Source organism: Ambystoma mexicanum, chromosome 7q, assembly GCF_040938575.1.
Source record: "Ambystoma mexicanum isolate Mex_15411 chromosome 7q, UKY_AmexF1_1, whole genome shotgun sequence".
Classification (NCBI taxonomy): Eukaryota; Metazoa; Chordata; class Amphibia; order Caudata; family Ambystomatidae; genus Ambystoma; species Ambystoma mexicanum.
The window spans coordinates 787,136,430-787,161,573 of NC_090941.1; the positions used below are offsets into that span (position 1 = coordinate 787,136,430).

The 25,144-nt window shown below is 47.7% G+C and overlaps 1 protein-coding gene across 3 annotated transcripts in view; it reads right to left on the bottom strand.

Annotated features, from left to right (window-relative positions):
- Window positions 1-25,144, bottom strand: part of DYNC2H1 (dynein cytoplasmic 2 heavy chain 1) — a 3,314,293-nt gene that overhangs the window by 361,314 nt on the left and 2,927,835 nt on the right. For all 3 annotated transcript variants that reach the window (XM_069639013.1, XM_069639012.1, XM_069639011.1), the window contains one exon: window positions 8,211-8,286. In XM_069639013.1, coding sequence (XP_069495114.1) covers window positions 8,211-8,286 — 76 coding nt within the window. The remainder of the gene's footprint in view (window positions 1-8,210; window positions 8,287-25,144) is intronic.

A 25,144-nucleotide genomic window follows, 5' to 3' on the forward strand; every position in this document is an offset into this window, starting at 1 on the left:
CCAAGCACTGTAGATTTAAATCCCCTGCTAAAATTACATAGCTATGCGTAGGGTGTTGGTATATTTTTCCCATAAATACTGTAGAGCTGCAGTTTAAGCAGAAGGAACTTGGATTTCACATGGCTAAGCTGAAAGTAGAGCAGGCAGAAAAACAGAAGGACAGGGATCACCAGTTGGAACGGGCCAATCTTCAAGTTTCAAAAGGATCCCAGGGATATGGACAAGGGTTTGGGTCCTCCACTCATCCAAGATTTCCTAAAGATCTGCTCAGTGTTTATGATGAGAAGAATGACCTTATGGACTGGTTGAATGCATTTGAGTATGCATGTTAAGTCCAAGAGGTTGTAAATGCTGATAAGATAGAATGGTTGCTCAGCAAACTACCCCATTCTAGCTGCAGTGCTATTATGGAAATTTCAATAGCTGAAAGAGTAGATTTTGCAATGTTAAAGCAAACTCTCATCTTGAAGTTTGGGAAGACTCCTGCCCAATACTTAAAGAGGGTTAGAGAGTACAGAAAGAAGGAAGTAAGTACTTGGGTGTCATATGTGACTGTTTCTTTAAAGTACTGGACTGGCTGGGTCGAAGGCTATAAGGTCTCCACCTCTGAGGGCATGATATGTCTTGTCATGCTTCAACATATTTTGCATCTTGCTCCCGTGAGCTTGAGCAGCATTTGGCAGATTCAAAGGAGTTAGATCCTAAGAAGTTGGCCATAGCAACAGATTTGTGGGTGTCACAGACTGTCCAATAAGGACACAACTCATCCTGGTAAGCAGGAGGAGGGGAACAAGTCCAAAGATAAGGAGGGTGGGGGATCTGATAAAACATCCTCCCAAAAGAGCCACAAAAAGAAATTTAAGGGTAAGTCACAATAAAATACACAGGGTAGTGGAGGTTATCATCAAAAACAGAACTCTGGTTACAGTAAGCCTCCCTATGTCCCAAGACCCAGTGGATCATGCGTGGCTTGTGGAACAAATGACCATGTGAAGGGGAACTACAGATGTAAGGTCAAACCCTTGGGGGTCCACTCTGCTAATCTGGCCTTCTCCTCCTACGATGAAGAGATTACAGGGGCATCCTTCTCCTCAGATTCCTTCCTCAGTGGGATAGATTCTGAGGTAGTTTTAGTTTCCCTGGGTTCCTGGCAGCTTAAAGTCTGAGGCTTATACTAGGATTCCTGATAATACCAAGCACTACTTTAATGACAGTGTGCTGATCAATGGAGTAGATACTCCTGCCCTTAGGGATAGTGGGTGCAGCAGAACTGTAGTGGATTCTACCTTGGTAGACCCAGAGGAAGTTGCCAGAGCTCCTCTGTTACCCCCTAAATTGGCTGATGGCCCACCTCTCAAGTTCACAGTTATGCCTGTAAATCTTACTATAAATTGTAACAGTATTCAGGATTCCAGTGAGCATTCAGAGAGATGTCCCGGGAAAGGTCTTGCTTGGGAATGATCTCAGAGCTTAAGGGCTTGTGGGAGACACAGAAGAGAGACCCTGCACAAGGTCACAAATAAGGGCTGCACTGGCCAAGTCCAATACCAAGCCCAAGCCAAAGGGGAAACCCAAGGCTAAAGGAGTCAAGAAAGACAGAAGAGGGAAAGAAAATATTCCCCCTAACTCATCTACCACTGAGGTAGAGGTAGTTGGTCACACACCTGAACCTGACGAGGAAGAGGTGTTACCTGAAATATTTTATCCCAATGACCATCCTGAACTACAAGGATTGTTAGTAGAAGGTGGTCCAGATAGGATTGAGTTCAGTAAGGGCCAACGTGAGTGCCCATCTCTGAAAGGCTAAGGAGACAGCCTGCTCCCAGCTTGAGGGTGAACCTCCTGAGAAGCATAGGATATATTGGGAAGGTGGGCTCCCCTACAGTGAGCCTACAGAGTCTACAGAAGGAGAGTGTAAAGACTGGAGGGGGTGGGGGGGTCTGTATGTCTGCTCTCTATATGGTAGAGGAGAGGCACAGAGGACCTCAGACAAGATTCTCTATTACGGTAGCAATGGACGAGCAATCAAGGCCTAGCTTCTCAGGAGGTGATGCAGGCTGGTTCTTAAGTACAATGTAGTCCCCAAGCCCCCACAAAGGAATGGCTACACACTGTATTAGTTAAAACACAGTCTTTATAAAATTAAGTTCAAGGTTAAATACAATCACAATAAATCCCTTTGTGCTTAGTTAATCTATAATGGCAAATATATACAGTTCTACGTGGTACCACAATTATTATTAGATTCCTTTAAAGTGCCTCAACTGTACTCTGGTTAAATGTCACACAAATCAATTAATAAAGGTAACCAACAATAGACATAGGAGGAAAGCAGTTGGTTAGAACAATTGGCAGACTACTGGCCCCGTTACCTAGACACAGTTCTGTGTGGAGATCCCCCCCCGACCTGGGCAACCTGTAAAGTAAAGGTATATCACAAGCCCAGTCCATATATAGTTCTAGAAGTCTTATTTCCTTCTAAAATAGTTCTACAACACCAATGTACCTGGAATAGCAGAGTTAGTCGTCGGGTCGTCGACGGAACCTTCTTGAGCGGCTACCTTTAAAGCAGGAGCCACGGATCGTTGAGATCCCATGAAGAAAGTGAACTCGGCGTTGAGGCGGCAGCTTCGGTCCTAGTGGTGCTCGTCGTCGACGAAGCGAAGGCGTCCTGCAAAGAAGAGGCGTGCGAGGCACCTCGATGATGATAGCTCAGGACCGCAAAGAGTTTATGAAGAACTGTGGCCCAGCAAGGGCGTCGAGTCGTCCGGCGTCTCTACGATCGTTGGGTGGCTGGAAACCCACCGGCGGATGCTACTCTGCGCATCGACGGCCTGGCCTTCTCTGGCGGGATAAGGCGGGCAGCGGTGCGGACAAGGGCGTTTCGTGAATCAAAAGTCTTAGGCAAAGGAGCGTGCGGCTCCAGTCGTCAGCGGCACAGCGTCAAGTGGTCCACTCTTATGGGCAACACGGCTTCGACGGGTCTCCAGCGGTTACAGCAGACTTGCAAACCCTGGTCGACGACGGTGGACGGAATGTCCGGTGCTGATCTTCGTTCTCCTCGGTGGTCCCAGTCTCCGGTCGGCAGCCTTTCGAGGGTCTGACTTCCAGGGCGCTTCGGCGAAGGTTAGCGGTGCTCGATGGTCCCTCGGAGCACGGGAAGAGGGCGCCTAACTAGGTCCTCTCTTGGATAAGTCTCGACGGCTTTCGGATTTCTGGCGAAGGGAGACAGCAGTCAACCTTCTTCTTCAGGCTCGGCTTCGAGGTTAAGCATCAGTTTCAACTTCAGCTTCTGAACAATTTCCAGTGGTGAGAGGTCCCCAGATATACTATTCTGTCTCTCAACTACACTGCTGGGTCACACTCAGCAGCCAATCATACAGAAGGGCATTCATGCAGTCAGTCAGCCAATCAGGCATACAGTGCATTCAGGCCATACTCCTCCCTCTCAGACACTTGCAACAAGGAATGTGAATAGGGACAAGTACCCAGCCATTCAAAACTACACACTGCATTCATACCAGTTTCGGGCAGGGCTGTCTCAGTCATTGGGCCTCATTACACGGATGGCGGTAAGGATTTACCGGTACCGGTAAAATACCGGTAAATCCTTACCGCCTTACTACGAGGTCCCTTTGCGGGTTGGGGGATTTAACGCCCGCTTTTTGCAGGCGTTAAAAACCAACCCGCAAAAGGGACCCAGGGAGCTAATTACGGTACCGCAATTTGCGGTACCGTAATTAGCGCCTTACCCATTCCCATTGAGCCCTATGGGGCAAAAATGGGAATGGGGAAGGGCAATGGTGGAAGGGGGAATTACCGCACCGCCAACCTTGGAATGGGGCGGTAATTCCCCTTTCCGCCAAGGCGGTGCCGGTATTTTACCGGCATGAACCATGGCGCTAATAGCGCCATGGTTCTCCGCCATCCGTGTAATGAGGCCCATTGTGTCAAATACCAGAACCCAGACATCCACAACAAGAAGTGCATATTGGTCACACACTCCATTCACCCAGGTCCCACCCACAGGGTGTACCCACAACATACAGTCACTGGGAAGGCTCCAGCCAGTCTGGCCTGGACTTCACAACACCACCATATATGGAGGTTCCACCCAACAGCCAGTCAGGGGGAAGGGACAGAATCAGGGCTTCCCAGGACTTTGCGAAAACAAGGTAACAGGCAATAGAAAGCAAGAGGCCACAGAGGCCATCTTGTTTCCTATCAGGAATTAACTGATTCCAATGGCAGGGCCGGGGTATCCCAAAATGGAGGATACTCAGAGCACAAGTCAAATTCAGCATGGAGCTGCCACCAGCCCATACCCTGCTCTGTGGGCCACACACAGGTGCCCAAAAACATACACTAGGGGCACAGGGTTGCACCCCCACCCATGGGTGCCATAAGGGTATCCCAGGGGCCTGTACACCAAACCAAAAACAGGAAGAGCTGCACTGCCAGGAGTCCCAAATGGACTCCTGGGCAGAACACAATACAGAACACAAATGAAAAAGGACTACAGGACAAGGACAGGGAGGCCCTGTCCCTCCAATGCATTTCCAGCATCACAGAGACCATAGGAGGTTTGTGGTTCCCGTTGCTGTAAAACCCTTCATCTTGCAGTTGGCACATGAGTTGTCCCTTGCTGGTCACCTTGGTATCAAGAGAATCAAGCAAAGGACATACATGCCCTTCTACTGGGCCAAGATGGGGGTGTAAATAGAAAGTCACTGCAGGAGTTGTGCCACATGCCAGTTATCTGGGAAAAGTGGCACAACAATCCAAGCTCCATTGATACCACGCCCAGTGGTGGGGGTACCATTTGAGAGGTTAGTGATCGACATTGTTGGTCCCCTTGATGCCCCTAAACATCCTCAGGCAATAGGTTTATTATGGTACTGCTCGACCATGCTACCAGGTATCCTGAGGCCATCCCATTAAAGACTGACTGCCAAGTCAGTTGCAAAAGCTTTACTTGGCATATTTACTAGGGTTGGCTTCCCTAAAGAAGTTGTGTCGGACAGAGGCAGCAACTTTATGTCAAAGTATATGCAGGCCATGTGGAAGGAATGTGGTGTCACCTATGAGTTTTCATCTGCATACCACCCACAAACCAATGGTCTTGTAGAACGCTTTAACAGAACCTTAAAAAGCATGATTGGGGCTCTGGCTCAAGCATCCTGAAACTAAGAAGCCGAGTCGAGGAACCGCTGGTGACACACTGGAAGGTTTGGCACCCTGAGACCGCTGTTGCCCTGCTGGACCCCTCTATATCTGATCGAACTAGAAGGTCTGCAAAGACGTTTTGACCCATTGGAATAGTGGGACCAACTATTCTCTGCACCTTCATCAAACCCTGCAAGTAAGCCTTCTCGGAAGTGTCCCTGGGCCAACCAGTGGACTGACCAGCTTACTCGGGACATTTGCCCTGATACTTCCGCTGCTTCGAGGAGACACTCAAAACTTGGTACGCCGCTAGCTCTGTGTTCACGGCACTCACACACCGAATTTCGTACACTTGGCATTCCCAGGTCTGGACTAAAGAGAGAGAGCCTGATTCGGAGTGAACACGGTTATCGTGTCGCCCAGCCTTGGTGACAAACTTTGCAGGTGCGCTGCTTTTGTGCCCCTCTTGCCCTTTAAGCCTGCTGCAGTGAAACTGGCCTGATCCTTCCACCAGGAGCAGAGAAAACGCCACTGTCCCGTTTGGGAATCATCGCTGTAACTTTGTCGCTGAAAGCCGCGGAGCTGCAGACATTGCTGCATTTTAACCTGCAACCGAATTGGACTCGACTGCCGAAGTTTGGTCCGGAGTGCGCCAGGGGTCGGTGATTACTAACAACCCTTACCGGTGGCCCCTAGCGCATCCAACCCTTTTTACGTGCGAGTAACCCGTCAGGGCCCCTCTCCTTTCCACTGCTGGTGCGAACTGCCAAACTATTCCCAAGTCTTGGAAACTGCTCTGCTCTGTTGTGGAGACCCTCCTCGAATAGTGGGAACTTATTCTGCATCACCTCACCTGCCTTCCTGAGCTGCTACAGACCCTACAAAAGACTGCGTGCCCCAGCATTGCAAGTACATTTGAGCAATAGGCTCCCCTCATTTTAGGGATTGGACTGCCTTTCAGTTAGGATTGTATTTGACGCAGAACTGCCTAAAGACTATTTGCACTACCTGCTTCCTTCCCTTTTCTAGGTTGTGGACCCATTCTGTGCAGTAACCCTTTAGACCACTTGGTCTTGTATATATGTAGATAGGATTGTATTGATCTAAACGTATTACTGTGATTATTATTGTGTGGTAAACTTTCAAAGGCCTTGAAATAAATGTTTTTGTATTTTTAATATAACTAAACCTGACTGGAAGTGATTTGTAAGTGTCCTTTACTCTGTGTGCTCATTGAGGTCTTTCAGGGACCCTCACCCCTCTTGAGACCTAGTCTTGAATGCCGCCAATGCTACCTTGATTGGTCTGGCTTGTCCAGAAGGTTACTCTGTTCCATGAAACTAGGCTGGCCTTCTGAACCTCTGCCCACCGGTCAGAGTTCAGAAATCCATCGTAACAGCTACCAAGTGTAGCATTCCAATGTTAGGGTTGTATTATTTTCCCCAAGTCTGCTTCTTATCTTACTTCCGTTCCTTTAGGTTCCTGAGCCCTTTTCCCCTTTTGATATGTCACTAAACAATCCAGGCAGGAATGCATTTTGGGTGCAGATTTCTTTATCCTATCAACTTGGCATAGTCCGCTACCAAGTGTAGGATTCCTTTTGCCAGTTCTTGACCCTCTTATTCTCAACCTCTTATTGTGGGTGCGAGTCCCAGACTTGCAATACTTTACACGGCTTGATTCACTCTCCTGCCAAGCAAGTGTTCTCTAGTGGGCTCGCTCTCTCTCTTTCTCTCACAGAGTCCCAGACCCTCTTTGCTTTAAACTTTGGTTTCTCACATGGGTGCGGGTCCCAGACTTGCACTGCAGTTTAACGTCTGCATGGTTCATTTCCCTGCCTAGCATACAACTCTTCATTGTTTGCTTCTTTTATCCTTAGGGTCCCAGACCCTCTTATTCTTGATCCTTTATATGGGTGCAGGTCGCACACTCGCACTGTTGCGTTGTATCCAATTGGTTCACCCTCCTGCCAAGTATAAAACTCTCTCTCATTTGCTTTAGGGTCCCAGACCCTCTCTTTCCAGTTCCTGAACTCACCCTGTTGCTCTCCCGGGCCTTTAACAGCTCCCGGGCAACCCACATACCTGTTTGTTTCGCTCTCTGAGGTACCAGCGGTACCCAGGCAGCTGTTTCCCTTCTGAAGGCTCTGGCAGTATTCGGGCATCCGGCAGGGCCTGCAACAGCTCTACAGTCTGAAGCCTTTTCCCAGCTGGGCGTTCTGTCTCTTCCATGCTTCGCGGGCCGTGGGTGGCATAGAGGATTAACCCAGTAGCAACCCGAGTAGTTCTCTTGTGATGGACCACGCTCAGGTTCTCTCTTTCCTCTGCTTGGGCTTCCCTTGCAGTTCGCCGCAGCTGCTCCCGTGCATGGCTCCTGCTGTTCCTCTTCGGAGGACGGCTCTCTCTCTTGCGTCTCAGCTGCTCTTCAGTTTGAGCTTGAGATTCTTCCAAACTCTTGGGTGGGATTGATGTACTGCTTTGGGTCAATCACTGGCATTAGGAAGCTAAACCGATCGTTCTGCTTCTCGCGAATTATCCTTGGACTCCCGGACATCATCTTTGTCACAATACCAGCCTTAAAGCTACATGCATGATACCGCCCTAGCCCCATTGAAAAGCTCTCCCTCTAGGGGAGAACGGACGACATCCTCAGATTCGTCACACTACATACACTATTCTGGGACTCTTGTACCAATGGGAAACTTGAGAGTTGTAAGGAAAATGTGAATTCAATTTGTAGAATGGAGACTTTGAAAGTGGATCTTGCTTACCTTAAACAGTAGAGTCGTGTGAGAATTTTTGAAAGCATATGTATGTGCTATATGGTTTATCCTCAACACCAAATCTCCACTATTGGATGACTCCTAATTGGGTTTACACATCACCCTTAATGAATTTGATTTTACTTTTATTACATCAACACTTAAATTTGGTTAATGGGCATGTTAAGATTAGAAATGTAAACCAAGACAGCAACATAAAAGTTCATAAGAGTAAGACAGTTCCAGAAGAAAATGATTCATTGTATCCTGTTGGTGAACTTACCTTCAAATAGTCTATCAATAATGTCATATCCTGCACGAAGATCAGATAAAGAAAATTCATAAAATTTGGTCCAAGCCTAGAATAAAGCAATCATAAAAGACATAAATACATCACCATGCAAACTGTGAATAATAACTAGAAAAACATCATATCATCATGAAGGGTAATTTATGACAGCTTCAAACAGGCACGGATGGGTGATGTGGAAAAGCACTTTCCTGGTTCACACTATGAATTCGACTATTTCCAGCAGTTCACAATTAACAGTGGTTAACATTGATGAAATTCACGAAATAGAAAAATGCTTACAGAAAAAGATCACAATAAAAAAAGAGATACTGAGTGGGAATCCAGAAGTTAATCTTTAACAGTAAAGTACAACACATTTTTTTGTTAATGTTTACACTTCTTATACAAGCCCTGCAAAACATCCACCACAAGTGTTGATAAACCTGAAGATGGCGATTTGTTATCTGCTTGTGCACCTAGGTTTAGTTGAACTCCACCCCTTTAAGAGATTGCATCTGCATTGCCCCTCCCCCATTTAAGAAGCCTCGACCTGCCAACAAGGAGTGCAGCTAGGAACTGCAGACAACACAGGAAGATGGAGGTGGTGGGTAGAGGTGGCAAGAGAAGGCATTGCCCAAAGCTTTGCTTACCTATAGAAGCAAGTCATTGGCAGATAAAGAATTCAATGCATGCCTCCCACCTCTCTTTTTTGATTTATTTATTGCTTTCATGTATTACATTTTCAGATATCTATGTTTGGGATAACTCAATTTCACTTGTAGAACACCTGGTTATGACTGTTTATGTAAAATGAAAAAAAGAAATTTCACAGAAAACAACAAATTACTTACTTTCGGTAATGTTCTTGCTCCACACATTAATTCCTAACAAAGATGCCTCATCTTGTGAAAAATCCCCTTGAAACAATCAGCCCCAGAAACCTGTTTCTTAGCCTCAAGGTGGTGCCGCTCAGCTCCGACATCGACTTAGTCATCTTGACGGGGCTCTGTCGATCTGGATGAAGTCATATGTATATATTCGATCAGAGCCCCCTGGCATGATTTGCCCTCAATTCTGCCCATTTTTCTAGAGACATAGAAAGAAAAACCTCAGCCATTCTGAAATGAAAACAAATTCTTAATTGGATGAGTTAAATTCAGAGGGGAAGGAGGAAGGGTGATGAGGACTTAACGTGCCCCCCAGAAGAACAAAATGTGTACCCCTGGTAATGTTCTTTCTGAGGAATGTTCCTCCCACGGATTCCTCATTTTAGATATTTGTTTCCTCCTTTGCAGTCAGCGGAAAGAATGACAACAGCTGGATGTGCTGTGCGGCATCAGCGTTGATGTCGATTGACTGTTTTTATTCTCGCGCCCGATGTGACCTTGGTGATAGTATAAAAAGCATCCACTGCACCTATGTTCCTAGTTTCTCTTCTCTCCAAGCTCAGTCATCCTGAGGAAAGTAACATAACCAAGTATACGCATTGAAAGAGGGAAGGAAAGAGAATTCACACATAGCCAGAGGGGTAGGATGGGAAGGCATTGAGGAATCTGTGGGAAGAAAATCTATCACAAAGAACATTATCAGTGGAAGTAATATGTTCTTCTAATAGATTGTATCCTCCCACGGATTCCTCATTTTAGACAGACTCCCATAGCAGTATTGGTGATGGAGGCGGGAAAAGCGGATTTTCATGAGACTTAATTTTAGCCCAGGATGTTGTGAAGAACCGATCTTCCAAACCAAGCGTCCTGACCCAATAGAATATCTAAACAGTAATGCTTTGAAAATAAATGGAGGGAGGGTCATGTTGCAGCATTGTCAATGCCTTGCATTTATTTATTTATTTATTGAGCGCCGAAATCTCAAGGGCATCAGGGCGCCACAAAACACGCAGGACGGAGGAGGAAGACATGACGTAACATGACCTCAGAGAAGAAGGGAAGCTTTAGGTGAAGAGGTGGGTCTTCAGAAGGTTTTGGTATGACTCTTTGCAGAGCTGAAGTAGTTTCCACCCCTCTGGTGGAATGGCCTCTTGAATGATCAGGGACTTCCTTCCCAGCAATGGAGTAACATTTTGAAATGCTTAAAATAATCTATCTAGAGTCTGCTTGGTCACTGCCTTACCCAGTTTGTGACCTGCATAGCCGATGAACAACTGATCATCCGGTCTAAAATGTACCATTCTTGCGATGTAAAAGCCAAGAGCCTTCTTTGGATCAAGTCTGTGTAACCTCTCTTCATCGTGAGGTGGGGGAGAGAAAGTTGGTATCGTGTACTTCTGGGATAAATGAGATTCAAACATAACCTTAGGAAGGAAGGAGTGACAAACCCTCAAAACCACCTTCTCCTTGGAAAATACAGTAAATGGTGGCTTGCAGGATACGGTTTGTAGCTCAATAACCCTGCGGGCGGACAAACAAATTATTACCCCAGGTAATGTTATTTCTAATTAATGTTCCTCACAAAGATTCCTTATCTTAGAAATATTTGTATCCTGCTTTGCAGTCTCCGAAAATGTTGCGTCAGTGGGGGGGCGATGTGAAGCATCGTTGTCGATGTCCCTTGATGCTTACCATTCCAGCGACCGGACAGAACATCGATGATAGTATAAATAGCATGCACTGTGAATGTTGCCTCAGTTCCTAGTTTTTCCCTGCTTCTACTCAGCCTACTCGAGGAATAGATAACCCACACAGGCGTTGAAAGAGAGATGTAGTAAAAAGTGCACCCACAGTCAGAGGTTTAGGCAAAAAGAATATTACCAGGGGTAAGTCATTTGTACTTCTAATGGATTATGTCCTTGCACGGATTCCACATCTTAGATAGACTCCCACAGCAGTTTTGTAGATGGAGGTGGGACAAGTGGATATTTGCACAATTTTTATTACCACGTCATATTGTGCAGAACCGCTCTTCTAAAGCGAGTGTCCTGGCCCCATAGAGTGTCTAAGAAGTAATGCTGTGTGTGGACTGATGACCAAGTTGTGGCATTGGACTGGTGCACCTCTTTGTACAGCCAAAGTGCTTGCCACTCCCCTGGTGGAAGTGGCTCTTAGATTTTCATGGACATATTTTTTCTAGCAATCGAGTAACATGATATAGTTTATTTGGGCATGGCTTGGCCTAACCTTTGGCCAGTTCAACCAATAAATAGCAGTCATCCGATCTGACATTAGCTATTCTAGAATTGTAGAAGCCAAGAGTCCTTTTCGGGTCAAGTCTGTGTAACCTCTGTTCATCCTTAGAAGGGTGAGGAGGTGCATAAAAAGCTGGTAGTGTTATCTACTGTGTCAGATGAAATTCAGACACTACCTTGGGAAGGAAGGAGGGATGATCTCTCATAACTACCTTCTCCTTGGAGAATATAGTAATATTTCGTTTGCATGACAAGGATTGGAGCTCACTCACTCTGCGAGCAGAAGTGATGGAATCGTACCAAAATGTCGCCCACACAATTACGATGGACGAAAATGCTGACTTTTTTTTTTACCCCCCTTACACCACATATATATGTGGGGGGTATAGAATATAATATTGATATGGTAGGGTTGCGGGGGGTCTATATATATGTGGTGTAAAGGGGTTTTAAAAAAAGTCGACATTTTCGGCCGTCACAATCACATAGATCCAATGCGATGGCTACTAAAAAGATGGTTTTTAAGGTAAATAACCTGAGAGGACAAGAATGGAGGGATTCAAATGAAGCTCTGATTAAAATGGTATTACCATGTTCAAATCCAGGAACCAGAAAAGGGACCTGTGGGCAAGTATTGGGCAGTCCTTTCAAGAATTGTATGATAATTAGCATCTTAAAGTAAGAGCTTTGTTCTGGCATGCATTTAAAAATAGATAACGCCGCAAAGTATCCCTTAACAGTAGCCACCTGCAGCCCTTGGTGATTCTCTTAATTACTGTCACTATCTCACTGCTAGATCCTCCTTATTTGACTCACTCCTAAAGCATCCCTGTCTGTTTACCTCAACAGACCTCTCAAGATACCTCCGCCCTTGGAATTGTCTTGTCCTGATGAAGGCCGTCCTGCCAGAGCTCAACTAGCTCATTCACTGGCCGAAACACTGTTGTGTTGACTTTCTGTATTTTTGTGTGTTGTTGTTGTTCAACCCTACAAAGTTCTGATTATTTATGTGCTATCACATCACTAAGTCCGCTGGTCTCCTTCCCAAGGACACCTTAGTGGACGAAGAAGCAACTGATTGAGACTACAAATATCCAGCATTTGTACCCGACTAACTGGTTAACTTACCTCAAAAATGTACACTGGCTTATGTATCTTGTGCTCATGATTACGTGTATTGTAAACACCCGCTGCAATCTAATTAAAACCCTATTGCAGCTCACTGAATCGTCTCATAAAATTTTTGTTACAAATATTCATTATAGTAAGAAACGCCACTACTCAAAGGTGGCTTTCCCTTAGGAGTGTTTTTATCTAAGTACTCAGCAGTAAGACTCTTATGTCCTTACTCAATTTGTTCTTTTCACCATGTTACCCGCCTGGGCAGAGTAAGGCATCAACCAGGTGCCCTTTTTAATAAAACATTCTAGAGTACAGCCCGCGGCTTTCGAAGTTGTTCCTCCCCCTGGAGGGACTTTTGCGTGTGTTCAAAATAGACAATTGTTACTGCCACATTTTCTCCACTTCTAACATCACCATGGAGAATGTCAACATAGTCTCCTACACGGACAACTATTTTAAGAAACTTTTGGGGACAACATCCACTCTCAGCAACCCGGATGGCATCCTCATGTTAGGCCTCACGAAAGATGAACTAGAAAACATCAACCAAAAGAAGAAAAAACTGATCCGGACAGAAATGCACGGCAAGTTTATGCTCGAATATCTCAAAGCAGGCATAATACCAGAGGGACTTCAAGTAAGAAATATCCCACGGGTTTTCACCGATAATCCTAAATTTTATAAAAACTTCAGCGGCGTTGGCAACAAGTGTAGCCGCGACTGGCTCATCCTAGTCATTGACACAGCCGACGAAGAATGCAAGTAGCAAGGGACTCATGGAAATAGAGAAGAAATTCCAAGAAGACGCAACCATCCAAGATGCCAAAATAAAACTTGAGAAACTTGAAGCGGAAATCGAAAAGTTCAAAGCAATCACTATCGAAAGAAAGGCAAAAAATTTAAAAAGGATTTACAAAATTACGCTGAAGAGAAAACCTAGCCGTATCTTCGGGAAAACTACTATACTGAAATCCAGCAACAAACCAACTACAACAGACGCAATCGAGGCGTCAACTTCTCGGCGACCTCATCAAGCAGCGGCGGAAGCTCCAACGGGGGCCAAGGGAACCAACAGCACCAACAACAACCTTTTTTTCCCCGGGGCATGCAACGAGGCCGTCCGAAGAGGAGACCAACACCACAGGGGCAACAGATGCGTACCCGCCAATGGTACCAAAACCAAGGACAACAGAGAAGATACCCATCTTCATGTGATGACATCAGCGGAACAAAACCTGTTGGAGAAGGGACTGTCTTTTGTTCCAGCAGCCAAGGCACAAGCCTTCAACACGGAAATGGAATTGAAACTCTTCTTCCGCAATATTCGACTCAAATACTTCTTCGAAATGTACTTACCTGAACACTCCTCCAGTGGCACCGACACTACTAATAAGGAGAATGACAACACCACAGGACTCAAAGTAAAATCCACGTTTTTGCCACTGGCACACACCATTCCTTCCACTGTCAGTATACACTGATTTTTTTCTCAAACCATTCATCAACAAAATGCTCTCATACTTAAAGGACAGCACCGACACCATCATGATGCTCGATGCCGTAATCATGCAACAAGAATACACCCTAGCCACACTTGATGTTGAAGCATTGTACACGTCCATTCCACAACAAGAAGGCCTGGAAGTACTTAAACTCTTTTTAGATACCCGAACAGACACCACATCCGTACCCACTGATTTCATTTTGGAATGTGTAAGACTGGCCATGACTGAAAATGTCTTTCTCTTCAGGGACCAGTTGTACAAACAAATTAAAGGCGTCAGCATGGGCGCGACATTCGCACCGGACATAGCAAACCTGTACATGGCCCACTACGAAACTGAACATATCATGTCAGCCACCAATCCTTATAAAGAGAAAGTCATCCTATGGAAAAGGTACATTGACGACGTCCTCCTCATCTGGCACGGGAATCCTGAAGACCTGAAGGCATTCCACCTGTGGTTAAACCAACGGAATCAGCACATCAGATTCACCATGCATTGGGATTTCCACGGAATCGATTTTCTGGATCTCCACATCTACAGATCGGGCGATCACCTGCAGACGGAGCTGTTCCGGAAACCCACCAACAGAAACACCTTGCTGCACTTCGAAAGCTACCACCCAGAGGGGTTGAAATACAATTTACCCTATGGACAGTTTTTGCAGATCAAAAGAAATTGCACGGACCGTACGAATTTCGAGAAACATGCCACTGATCTACAAACACGACTATGTGAAAAAAGCTATCAAGAACGCTAGGAAGCGGGCCGCCAACACAGACCGCAGCATATGTCTCACCAAAACAACAAAAAAAGAACTAGATAGGCTGGTATGTGTCACCACCTACAGCCCACTGAGCAACCTCATCAAAAAAACAGTTAAACAACATTGGCCTCTGATAAAAAACGCAGGATCCCTCCAGAAAGTCCCACTGTTCGCATTCAAAAAGAACCGTAACATCAAAGAAACCTTGGTACATAGCTTCATCGAACCAACCAGGCAGACCAATACCTTATGGAATCTACCACCAACACAAGGCCACTACAGATGCGGCAAATGCACGGTATGCCAATTCACCGAAACCACCAAAGTATTCCTCCACGATGAGATCGAGTGGACCCTACTAGACCATACGAACTGTAACACCAAACAGGTCATTTACGTCATAACCTGTCCATGTGGGCTCCTATACGTGGGCAAAACCATGAGACCAGTCAAGACCAGAATTTGTGAGCACCGCTCATGCATAAAAAACAAAGTACCGGATAAACCACTAGTTGACCACTATGTCCGCAAAAACCACACTAACATGGACCTCAAATGGGTGGTGATACAAAAGGTTTCTTCAAGCAGACGAGGTGGTGACATCGATAAAACATTGACCCGCCTTGAACAAAAATGGGTCCATAAGTTGGACACTGTCAGGAAAGGGTTAAATATTACTGTCGAATGCAAGCATTTCCTGTAACCCGTCTCGGTCCCATGAGATTACTCCCTGAGTATCTGTTCTTGGCACCACCTTGTAAATGCTTGACTTTAGCCTCTAGTTGGACAGATTAAGTACTGCTGATGCACCAACCAATGACACTGGCAGCAATATGCAATGCAGTTTCCCCGGAACAACGCCTGTTATGGACAAAATCCGCTGCTAATCATATGTACCTAAAAAAGGTGTAATGATTTAGTACTTGACACTTGTAACAATATGTATTGTATTTGTGTTATGATGCTCCAAGCAAATGGAAATTCACGAGCGTGTACACATTTCTCGTGGACTTCCCCGGTGCCTTTCATACCTTGGGATCACGACCGTTTATGATTTCTCATGTACACCCAGCATGCATTTAAATACAGCTCATGCTTAGTCAATTCTCTTCTGCACTACCTGCTCGACTTGTTTTAGTCGCCCGAGTCGATTGCCTTGACTCACATGCTAATTTCTGGGCACGAAATGGGGCCTATCATACAATCACATGACACCTTGTCAGCCCTGCATAGGGGACACAGCTTTGATTATTGCCCCTTTATTTAGACTACGTGCTTCAGGCACTCCCATAAACACCCTATCAGTGAATATCTCAAAATAGCCGCCTAACGTGATTTCAATCACAAACCGGATCCGACACGGTGCGCCATCCATGGGTCTCGTGCTCGTCTACAGACACTTAGCTGCAGACGTTCTGTCTCCAACCTCGAGGTAAGTTTAATGACACGCTAGAATAACTATAGTGATCCCTCTCACTCGGTCGCACCCACGGCCGCGTCCAGCACTTCCTTCGTGTTCTTAACACGCACACTTTAACATGGCCAAGTATTTTGCCGCATTTTTTCCGCAAAAACGTTCATTTTGGGCACGATCTTCACCATGCTCCACAGCCCCATGCACCCAACATTTTAGTGCTAGTCTGTACACCTGACCTAACAGCACAGTTGCTATGACTAAGCATGTTTACCGCACAAACGTTATTTTGGACATTACCTTTAAGTTTCACTGTACCACACGGCCTAGTGCATGTAGCATCTGAGTACTAGTCTGTACATCCTACATAGCAGCACTGCATGTACCAGCTTTGCATATCTGTGTCATCACTAATGGGACACCATGGATATACGCAGGCTTCTCCACACTAGCGCTTACCACGCCTGTCTCACCACACTTTGTCACACAGGCACCTAGACATCCATGAGACCCTGGTTCACGTCCTTATCTGAACCATGTGTTCATTTTATCCACAGTCATCCACCTTGGCGGATTGACACAGTGTCACCCTACGCCCGCCTGATAGAACACCCAGCCTCAGGTTACCTATAGGTAAGTCCCTACCCACCTGGCTATATCTCCTCAATTCAACAGAGACTGGCAACTAAATGCCGCTTGTCTTTTCCACAGGATCAAATAGACCTCGTAACCCTCACAGTGTATTTGGACACTGTTTTCCTTCCGAGCCATTGCGCTCTCAAGATCCGGTAAGCACCAGCTCTTTTCTCTTGTGATTACTGTCACTATCTCACTGCTAGATCCTCCTTATTTGACTCACTCCTAAAACATCCCTGTCTGTTTACCTCAACAGACCTCTCAAGATACCTCCGTCCTTGGAATCATCTTGTCCTGATGAAGGCCGTCCTACCAGAGCTCAACTAGCTCATTCCCTGGCCGAAACACTGTTGTGTTGACTTTCTGTATTTTTGTGTGTTGTTGTTGTTCAACCCTACAATGTTCTGATTATTTATGTGCTATCACATCACTAAGTCCGCTGGTCTCCTTCCCAAGGACACCTTAGTGGACGAAGAAGCAACTGATTGAGACTACAAATATCCAGCATTTGCACCCGACTAACTGGTTAACTTACCTCAAAAATGTACACTGGCTTATGTATCTTGTGCTCATGATTACGTGTATTGTAAACACCCGCTGCAATCTAATTAACACCCTTTTGCAGCTCACTGAATCGTCTCATCAAAATATTTGTTACAAATATTCATTATAGTAAGAAACCCCACTACTCACAGGTGGCTTTCCCTTAGGAGTGTTTTTATCTAAGTACTCAAGACTCTTATGTCCTTACTCAATTTTGTTCTTCCATCAGAAACGTCCCTGCAGCAGTGGAACTGTGAGGCAGTGGTCTACGACCCGTGCAGCAGGTTCCACACACCAGCCAGCCAAGACTGAGCAGCCTCCGTAACTGCCTATTTGCACCCCGGTGGGTGCCGGAGAGTGGAGCCCCATGAGCCCAGCTGGTGATCCGCCCCTTGAAGCGGGGCTTGGAGTCCTGTGGTAGCCCGCGCCAAGAGAGGGTGGAGCGGGTGGTAGTCCGCTGTGTTCCATGTTCTGGGGGAGGGCTCTCCTTGCCCCCCTTGTTCCCCTGTAGCCGCATAGAAATTGTGGTGATAGCCCTACAATCTGCAGAGAGCAGAGGAGCCCGACATTAGTCTGGTCCAGCATGGGCCCAGGCAAAGTACTGTGGAGGGCACAACTGCGCAGGACTGCTTCCCCTGTGGCATTGTAGACCGGCCCCCAGTGGTTGCATCAATGGGGCGAGTGTGTGAGGTGAGGGAGCCCCCGGGACACGCCTCAGCTCTGGTGCTCTGTTGGAGAGGCTGTCAGCGGGCAGGTGTGCAGCCCTCCACTTGGAATGGGGCGGGAGCCTGTAGTGAGGAGCTCTGGGTGCCGCACTGCACCCTTGGCCCTGCTTTGCCTCGCCTTCCTCACCTGCTGCCATGCAGCTGTCTTCTGTGACCCCCAAGATGGCGGATGACGAGATGCCCACGAAGAAGGACATTGCAGCGCTTCTGGAAGAAATTAGGTGGGAAATATGAATGACAGGCTCCAAGCACTCAAGGCTACCCAGTCTCCCGTCAACATTCTTGAAACACAAATGGACATGCGACTTTCAGAGTTGGAAAGAAGGGAAGAGGAAATCACACTTAAAATTGATGATTTTGAAAACCGGGAAAGAAGGAACAATCCAAGGTTCTTTGGCTTCTTGGAACAGGAGGGGGGGAGATTGATTGATTGTTTGATTTGTTTATTTATAGAGCGCCTTACACCAAGGCACTGTACAATGGAACAACTATTACAGTGAACAACAATAAACATTGGGAGCAAAATTACATAATGAATCATTCGACAACAAAACAATGCAAAAAGCAATTAACTGAGGGGGAGGGGAAGTGGAGAGGGAGTAGGATTGGTGAGGGGGAACAGAGAAGGATAGAACGAGTGATGAATAGAAGGGAGGGAGAATGAAATGGGAGTGGGGAGAGAGGAGTTAGAAGAGGGAAAGAGGGGGGAGGAAGAGAGAACAGGGGAGGCCTTCAAGGAGGAGAGTGGAGGAGAAGGGATTTAAGGGAAGTGCGAAATGAGGGAAGGGTCGTGGAAGAGCGGATTGAGAGGGGGAGTGAGTTCCAGTGAAGAGGAGCAAGGAGTTGGAAGGATCGGAACCGGGAGGAAGCACATGGGGAAGGAGGCACAGTGAGGAGGAAATGGTCAGCAGAATGAAGTGAGCGAGAGGGGGAGTAAAAGGTGAGAAGGGAGGAGAGATAGGGAGGAGCAAGACCATGTAGGGATTTGAAAACGAGGCAGAGAAAGCAGAATTTTAACTGTAAGTGGAAAGGTAGCCAGCGAAGGTGAGACAGCGAGGAGAAGATGAATCACGGGAGGTAAGGAGACAAAGAGTATGAACAGCGGAGTGGTAAATGGATTTAAGGGGGGCAAGCTGGGATGCAGGAAGTCCAAAGAATAAGGGGGAGCAGTAGAATAGTCGGGAAAAGATGAGAGAGGAGATAAGGAGTTTGGTCGCATGGAATGTGGGGGAGGGACAGATTTTGCGAATGTTATATAGGTGGTAACGGCAGGAGCGAGAGGTAAGTGAAATGTGTTGTGAAAAGGTGAGAGGAGTCAAATATAACGCCTACATTACGAGCATGGGAGGAGATAGGGAGGTTGGAAGGAGGAAAGTGGATGAAAGGGGGAGGAGAGGGAGGAGGAAGTGTGTTAGAAGGGAAGAAAAGGACTTCGGTTTTATCAGTATTAAGAGAGAGGAAGCGGGAGGACATCCAGTTCTTGATGGCTGTGAGACAGGAGGAGAGTTTGAGATGGAGGTCAGGTGTGAAGGAGAAAGAGAGAAAGAGTTGAGTATCCTCAGCGCAGAAGTGATGGGAGATCTCAAAGGAGGAGATAACAGGGGCGATGAGTGAGGTGTAAAGAGAGAAGAGGAAAGGACCAAGTACAGAGCCTTGCGGAACACCGTATATGAGAGGGAAGGGAGAAGAGGTCTGGCCCACCCATGAGACGGTAAAGGAACGAGAAGAGAGGTAGGAAGATAGCCATTTCAGAACAGGGCCTTTGAATCCGAAGGAGGAGAGAGTGTTTAGGAGGAGTGGGTGATCGACAGTGTCAAAAGCTTCTGAGAGTTCAAGGAGAATAAGGATGGAAGATTGCTTGGCATGCCGAGCAGAGAGGAGAGAATTGAGGATAGAAGTGAGAGCGGTTTCAGTGGAGTGTTTGGGTCGGAAGCCAGATTGGAAGGGAAGAAGGAGAGAGGAGGAAGAGACGAAAGAAGAGAGTTGAGCATAAGCGAGACGCTCAAGGAGTTTAGAAAGGAAAGGTAGAAGGGAGATAGGTCTGTAGTTAGAGGTTAGGAGTGGATCAGCAGAGGGTTTCTTTAGGATAGGAATAATCGTTGCATGTTCGAAGGCTGAGGGAAAGGTAGAAGAGGAGAGGCAGGAGTTGAAGAAAGTGGTAAGGTATGGGATAAGAAGAGGGTAGATTTTGGGGATGAGAACGGAGGGGAGAGGAGAGGGTCAGAGGGAGCAGATGTGGGGTGGGCTTTGGTAAGAAGGGAGGAGACATCCAAAGCAGAAACAGATAAGAAGACAGACATAGTGGAAGAGGGAGGAGAGGGGGGTGGAGAAGAGAGGGAGCTAGAGGGGGAGTTAATTTTTTGGCGGAGTGAGATGATTTTGGAGGAAAAGAAGTTGGCAAAGTCAGGGGGAGAAAGCGTGGAGTTGGATGAGGGATCGGGAGTAGGGGAGAGAGAAGACGGGTAAGAGTTTGAAAAATTCGACGAGGATGAGATGCTTGAGACTGGAGCAGGTTAGAGTAGTAAGAGGACTTGGTGGTTGCAAGACAAGAGTTGTAGAGAGCGTGGTAAGAGAAGTAAGAGGTTCGATTAGAAAGTGAGAGAGTTTTGAGCCAGAGTCTCTCTAATCGCCTGAGAAGGTGTCGCATAGAGCGGAGATGGGAGGTAAGCCAAGGTTGAGAAGGTTTCCGAGTAGGGCGAAAGAGAGAAAGGGGGTAAAGTTGGTCAAGGGCAGTGGAGATAGAGGATGAAAGGGAAGAGAGAGCATCATCAGCAGAGAGTAATGCAAAGTCATGGTGAGATGGGAGAGAAGAAGAGCAGGTGTCGAAGAAGAGGTTAGCGTCAAAGTCCCGGAGGTCCCGACGTGAGTAGATTGGGGGAGAGGGATTTGTAATAGTAGGTATAGAGAGAGGGGAAAGGGAGAAAGAGAGTAGGGCATGGTCAGAGAGATAAACAGGGAGAGAAGAGACAGGGGAGGAGGGGTGGGAGGAGTAAAATATGAGGTCAAGAGTGGAACCAGAGGAGTGAGTAGAGGGTGAAGGAAGGAGGGAGAGGAGATAGGAATCAAGGATGGAGAGGAGAGGATAAGATTGTGGGGGAGAAGGCAGATGGATATTAAAGTCGCCAAGTACCACTAAAGGAGAGGCAGGTGGAGAAATATGATATGATATGATAGTTTATTTATATAGCGCCTATACACAATGTGTTTCAAAGCGCTTCAAGGCAAGCGAGGGAACAAGGGAAAATACAACCACATTCTTACAGGCCATGAACAGTAAGGATGTGAAATTAACTATCGTACTCGGCCTGATGACATTTCAGATAGTGCAAGAGCTAAGACATAGATAAGGGAAGGGGAGAGTGGGAAGGAAATGGAAACAGACAGGCGACTACCGTACTAGGCCTGACGACATTTCTGGTAGAGCCGGAGAAAAACAAAAGGTGAGGGAGAGGGGTGCAGAAAGGGAGGGGAGAAACAAAACAAGCGACTATCATACTAGGCCTGACGACATTTCAGATCGTGCTGGAGTGGTGGTGGGGAGGAAAAAAACAGTAATGGGAGGGTGGAGGAAACAGACGAGGTTGCTATCATATTAGGTCCAGGGACAATTCTGATAGAGTAAGTGCATAGAAGAAAGTAAGGGGAGGAGATAGGAAAAGGGAGGAGAGAACAGAGAGTAAGCAGTCAAAAAGAGTGGAGAAGCAAGAGTGGAGAGTGAATACAATTGCAGAAGTCAGTAGTAACACATAATGTTGCAAGCCAGGATACAAGATGAAGATGGGAATAGCATGATTTAGGGCCACCATGAGTACAAGATGCAAAGGAAGTCCAGCATGAGAGTTGAGAAAGAGTGACGCACCGTGAATTGATGAAGTCCATAAAAGTCAAATCCAGCATTGGCCACAAGACGGTGATGGTGAAGGAACGCCCCAGGTGGGCGGGGCAAATAAGTGAGAGGAGGTGATCCAGATCATCAAGGAAGGAGGAGAGAGGGCCAGGAGGTCGATAGACGACCAGGAAGGAAATAGGGTAGGGAGAAGAGAGGGACTTGTAGAGGAATTCAAAAATAGAGAAAGAGGGGAGAGTTGGAGATGAAGAGGAGGAAATTAATTTAGGGTGGAATAGGAGACCAACGCCGCCACCTCGACCAGAGGAACGAGGGGTTTGGATGAAAGAGGAAGACGAGGTTGTTAAGGAAGCAGGGACAGAGGTGTTGTGAGGTGAAATCCATGTCTCAGTTAGGCAGAGGAAATGAAGATTGAGGCGAAGGAAAAGATCAAGGGTAGCTGCGGTTTTGTTACAGATGGATCTGGCATTCCAGAGAGCAGTGTTTATGAGGGCAGACTGGTTGGCAGTGGGGGGTATAGAAGGTTAGGGCGATGAGAAAAGGAAGGAGGATGGGTAGGAGAGTGGGGGGGGGAATAGTGGAGAGGACTAGGCATAAGGAGGAGCGAGTAGAATAGGAGGGAGAGGAGGAGATGGTGGGGGGGGAGAGTGAGGTGAGAAGGAGATAAGGAGGATCGCATACCAAGGACTTGGGTACAGACAGGTAGGTAGGAGCAGAATGGTAGGAACGGGAATGTAGAGGGTAGAGAGCAGCGTGTTCTTTAAATAAAGGGGGGAAAGTAGAGGGCAATGTGGAATCAGGAGTGAGGAAAATTGGGAGGAAAAACAATAGGAGGAGACCAGGTGAGGATGGGGTTGACGGTGGAATTCAAGTTGGAGGTGGGAGGGAACCAGAGGGAGTCAAAAGAGTCAGAGGGCTCAGGAACTCAAGACTGTGGATGGAGGAGCCCAGAGGTGCTTGAGGCAGGACAATGTAGTTACACCAAGTTATCACCACAGAGGGAGCCAAGCCAGAAGGATCCAAAAAACTCAGATGGTACAGGAATTCGATAGTGTAGATGGAGGGGTCAAGTGGTGCTTGATTTATAACAAATTAGGTTATCTCCGCATCGCCGAAGGTGGTGACAGGGTAGAGCTGAGAAAACGTAGAAACAATCATTGAAGAGGGGGGAGAAGAAGCATACAAATCAAAGTCAGAGCCGGGTAAGCCAGGAACTGTGGGAGTAGAGTTGGAGCAAAGCCAGTGGAGCGACAAGTATACAAGTGGAACAAGTGTAGCACAGAGGCCCCAGAAGGCAGTTATATGGATCAACCGGGAACCAGCGTAGTGCAGACGGTGTTCCGGGGTTGAGTGAAGTACAGAGGTCCCAGGAAGCAGTGAAGCAAATCCGTTGGGATCGTGCGCAGGAGGAGGGGACTCAGGCCCTGTGGGAAGAAGAAGGGGCTCGGAGAGCTGAGTGGAGGCAGCTGTGTGGAGGGAGCCGCAGGATTCAGCGAAGTGAGTCCTCCAAGAATGCACGCAGGAGGAAGAGGCTCCAAGCCGTGTGGAATGACGAGAGGGCTCGGAGAGCAGTGCAGAGGCAGCCGTGTGGAGGAGGCCCCAGGCCGCAGTGAAGCAGGTCAAGGGCACGGTGAGCTGTGTGGAGGCAGCGGCGTGGAGGCGGCCCCAGGAAACGAAGGAAGAAGGAGGGGACTCCGAGGGCCGCGAGGTGCTCAGCGGTCAGATGATTCCAAAGAAGGGCCGGAGCTGGCTCAGCAGACAGCGGTAGCCGCACCTGTTGTTGTGCCCCAATCAAGGACAATGGGCTCTGGCAACCGACAAGGGGCTCCGGCACCTGACCTGTGCAGGATCCGCTGGCGTCGACCGCAGCAAGGAAGGAGGAGGCAACCGCCGCCCTGGGTGACTGGAAGGCGGGAGGACCCCGCAGGCTGGCTGGCTCAGCAGGCAGCGGCAAGGAAGGAAGAGGCCACCGCCACCCTGGACGACTGGAAGGTGGAAGGACCCCGCAGGCTGGCTGGTTCAGCAGACAGCGGTAAGGAAGGAGGAGGCAACCACCGCCCTGGATGACTGGAAGGCGGGGGGACCCCGCAGGCCGACCCGATGACGAAGCGGGAGGAAGGCTGCTCCGAGGCTCGATCCCGGAGCCACTCCAGGCGGGTCCGATCTTGGCAACCGCCTCCCTGGATGTCTGAAAGGAGGAATGCCGCTCCTAGGCTCGATCCCGGAGCTGCTCCAGACGAGTCCGAACCTGGCAAGAGCCGCCCTGGATGTCTGAAAGGCGGGAAGGACCCCGCGGGTCGGCCCGAAGACAGAGCGGGAGGAAGGCCGCTCCGAGGCTCGATCCTGAAGCCACTCCAGGCGGGTCCAATTTTTGCTGAAAAAGCAGACAGTGGAGCCTAAGCAGGTAAGCAACAGGAACGGAAGACGATATTGGCAGAAATTGCAGTTTAAACTGCCTTAATTTACGAATGATTCAGCCTGATTTAAGGAGACGCAGACTCGGGCAGCCATGCTCATGCGCCCCCTGGTGGTGGTATCGAGATGGAGCGAGACATCATCAGAGCTATCAATTAAGTCATCAAGAAGATATTTAACACAAACTAATACTACGGAGCCCACTATTGACAGGGCTCGTGGGGTCGGAATCCCGGGAGCCCCACTCTGTCCTGGCCAGATTCCATTATTACAGAGAAAAGTCCAAGATCTTCGAGATGGCCATAAGGGTGGGCCCGGTGGAGTGGGGCATCGCGTGAGTTGCCATTTTCCAAGATTTATCCTTGTTCACGCTCTCCAGATGCTGAATGTGTGGCCCCTGGACCAACTGGCTCACCTCCAAGGGGGTGAGGTACAGATGGGGTTTCCCATTCTTTCTAGCACTCAAACTAGAAGGGGCCAAGTACAAGTTGATCACAGAGGATGACATTGAGTGAGTTTCCAGTGAATTACTGGGGAACGAAGGTGCTGGGCAACAGAATGTGCCCACTGGGGACGTGGCTGAAGAAAGCCCAAGATGTAGGGGGCCCTGGGATAGGCATCGGAAGAATGGCCCCCGCAGGCACCGGAAGACTGGCTCCCGCAAATAAAAGAAATAGAATACTCAGCCGCCTTCGTGGCCTTCACTTAGTGGCCTGGCATGGACGATGCTTTGGGCTCTAACCCCTAAGGGCTTGGTGTGAGCAGATTGGGGGTTGAGTACAATGGTTTGGTTTTTGCGGCTGTGGAGGA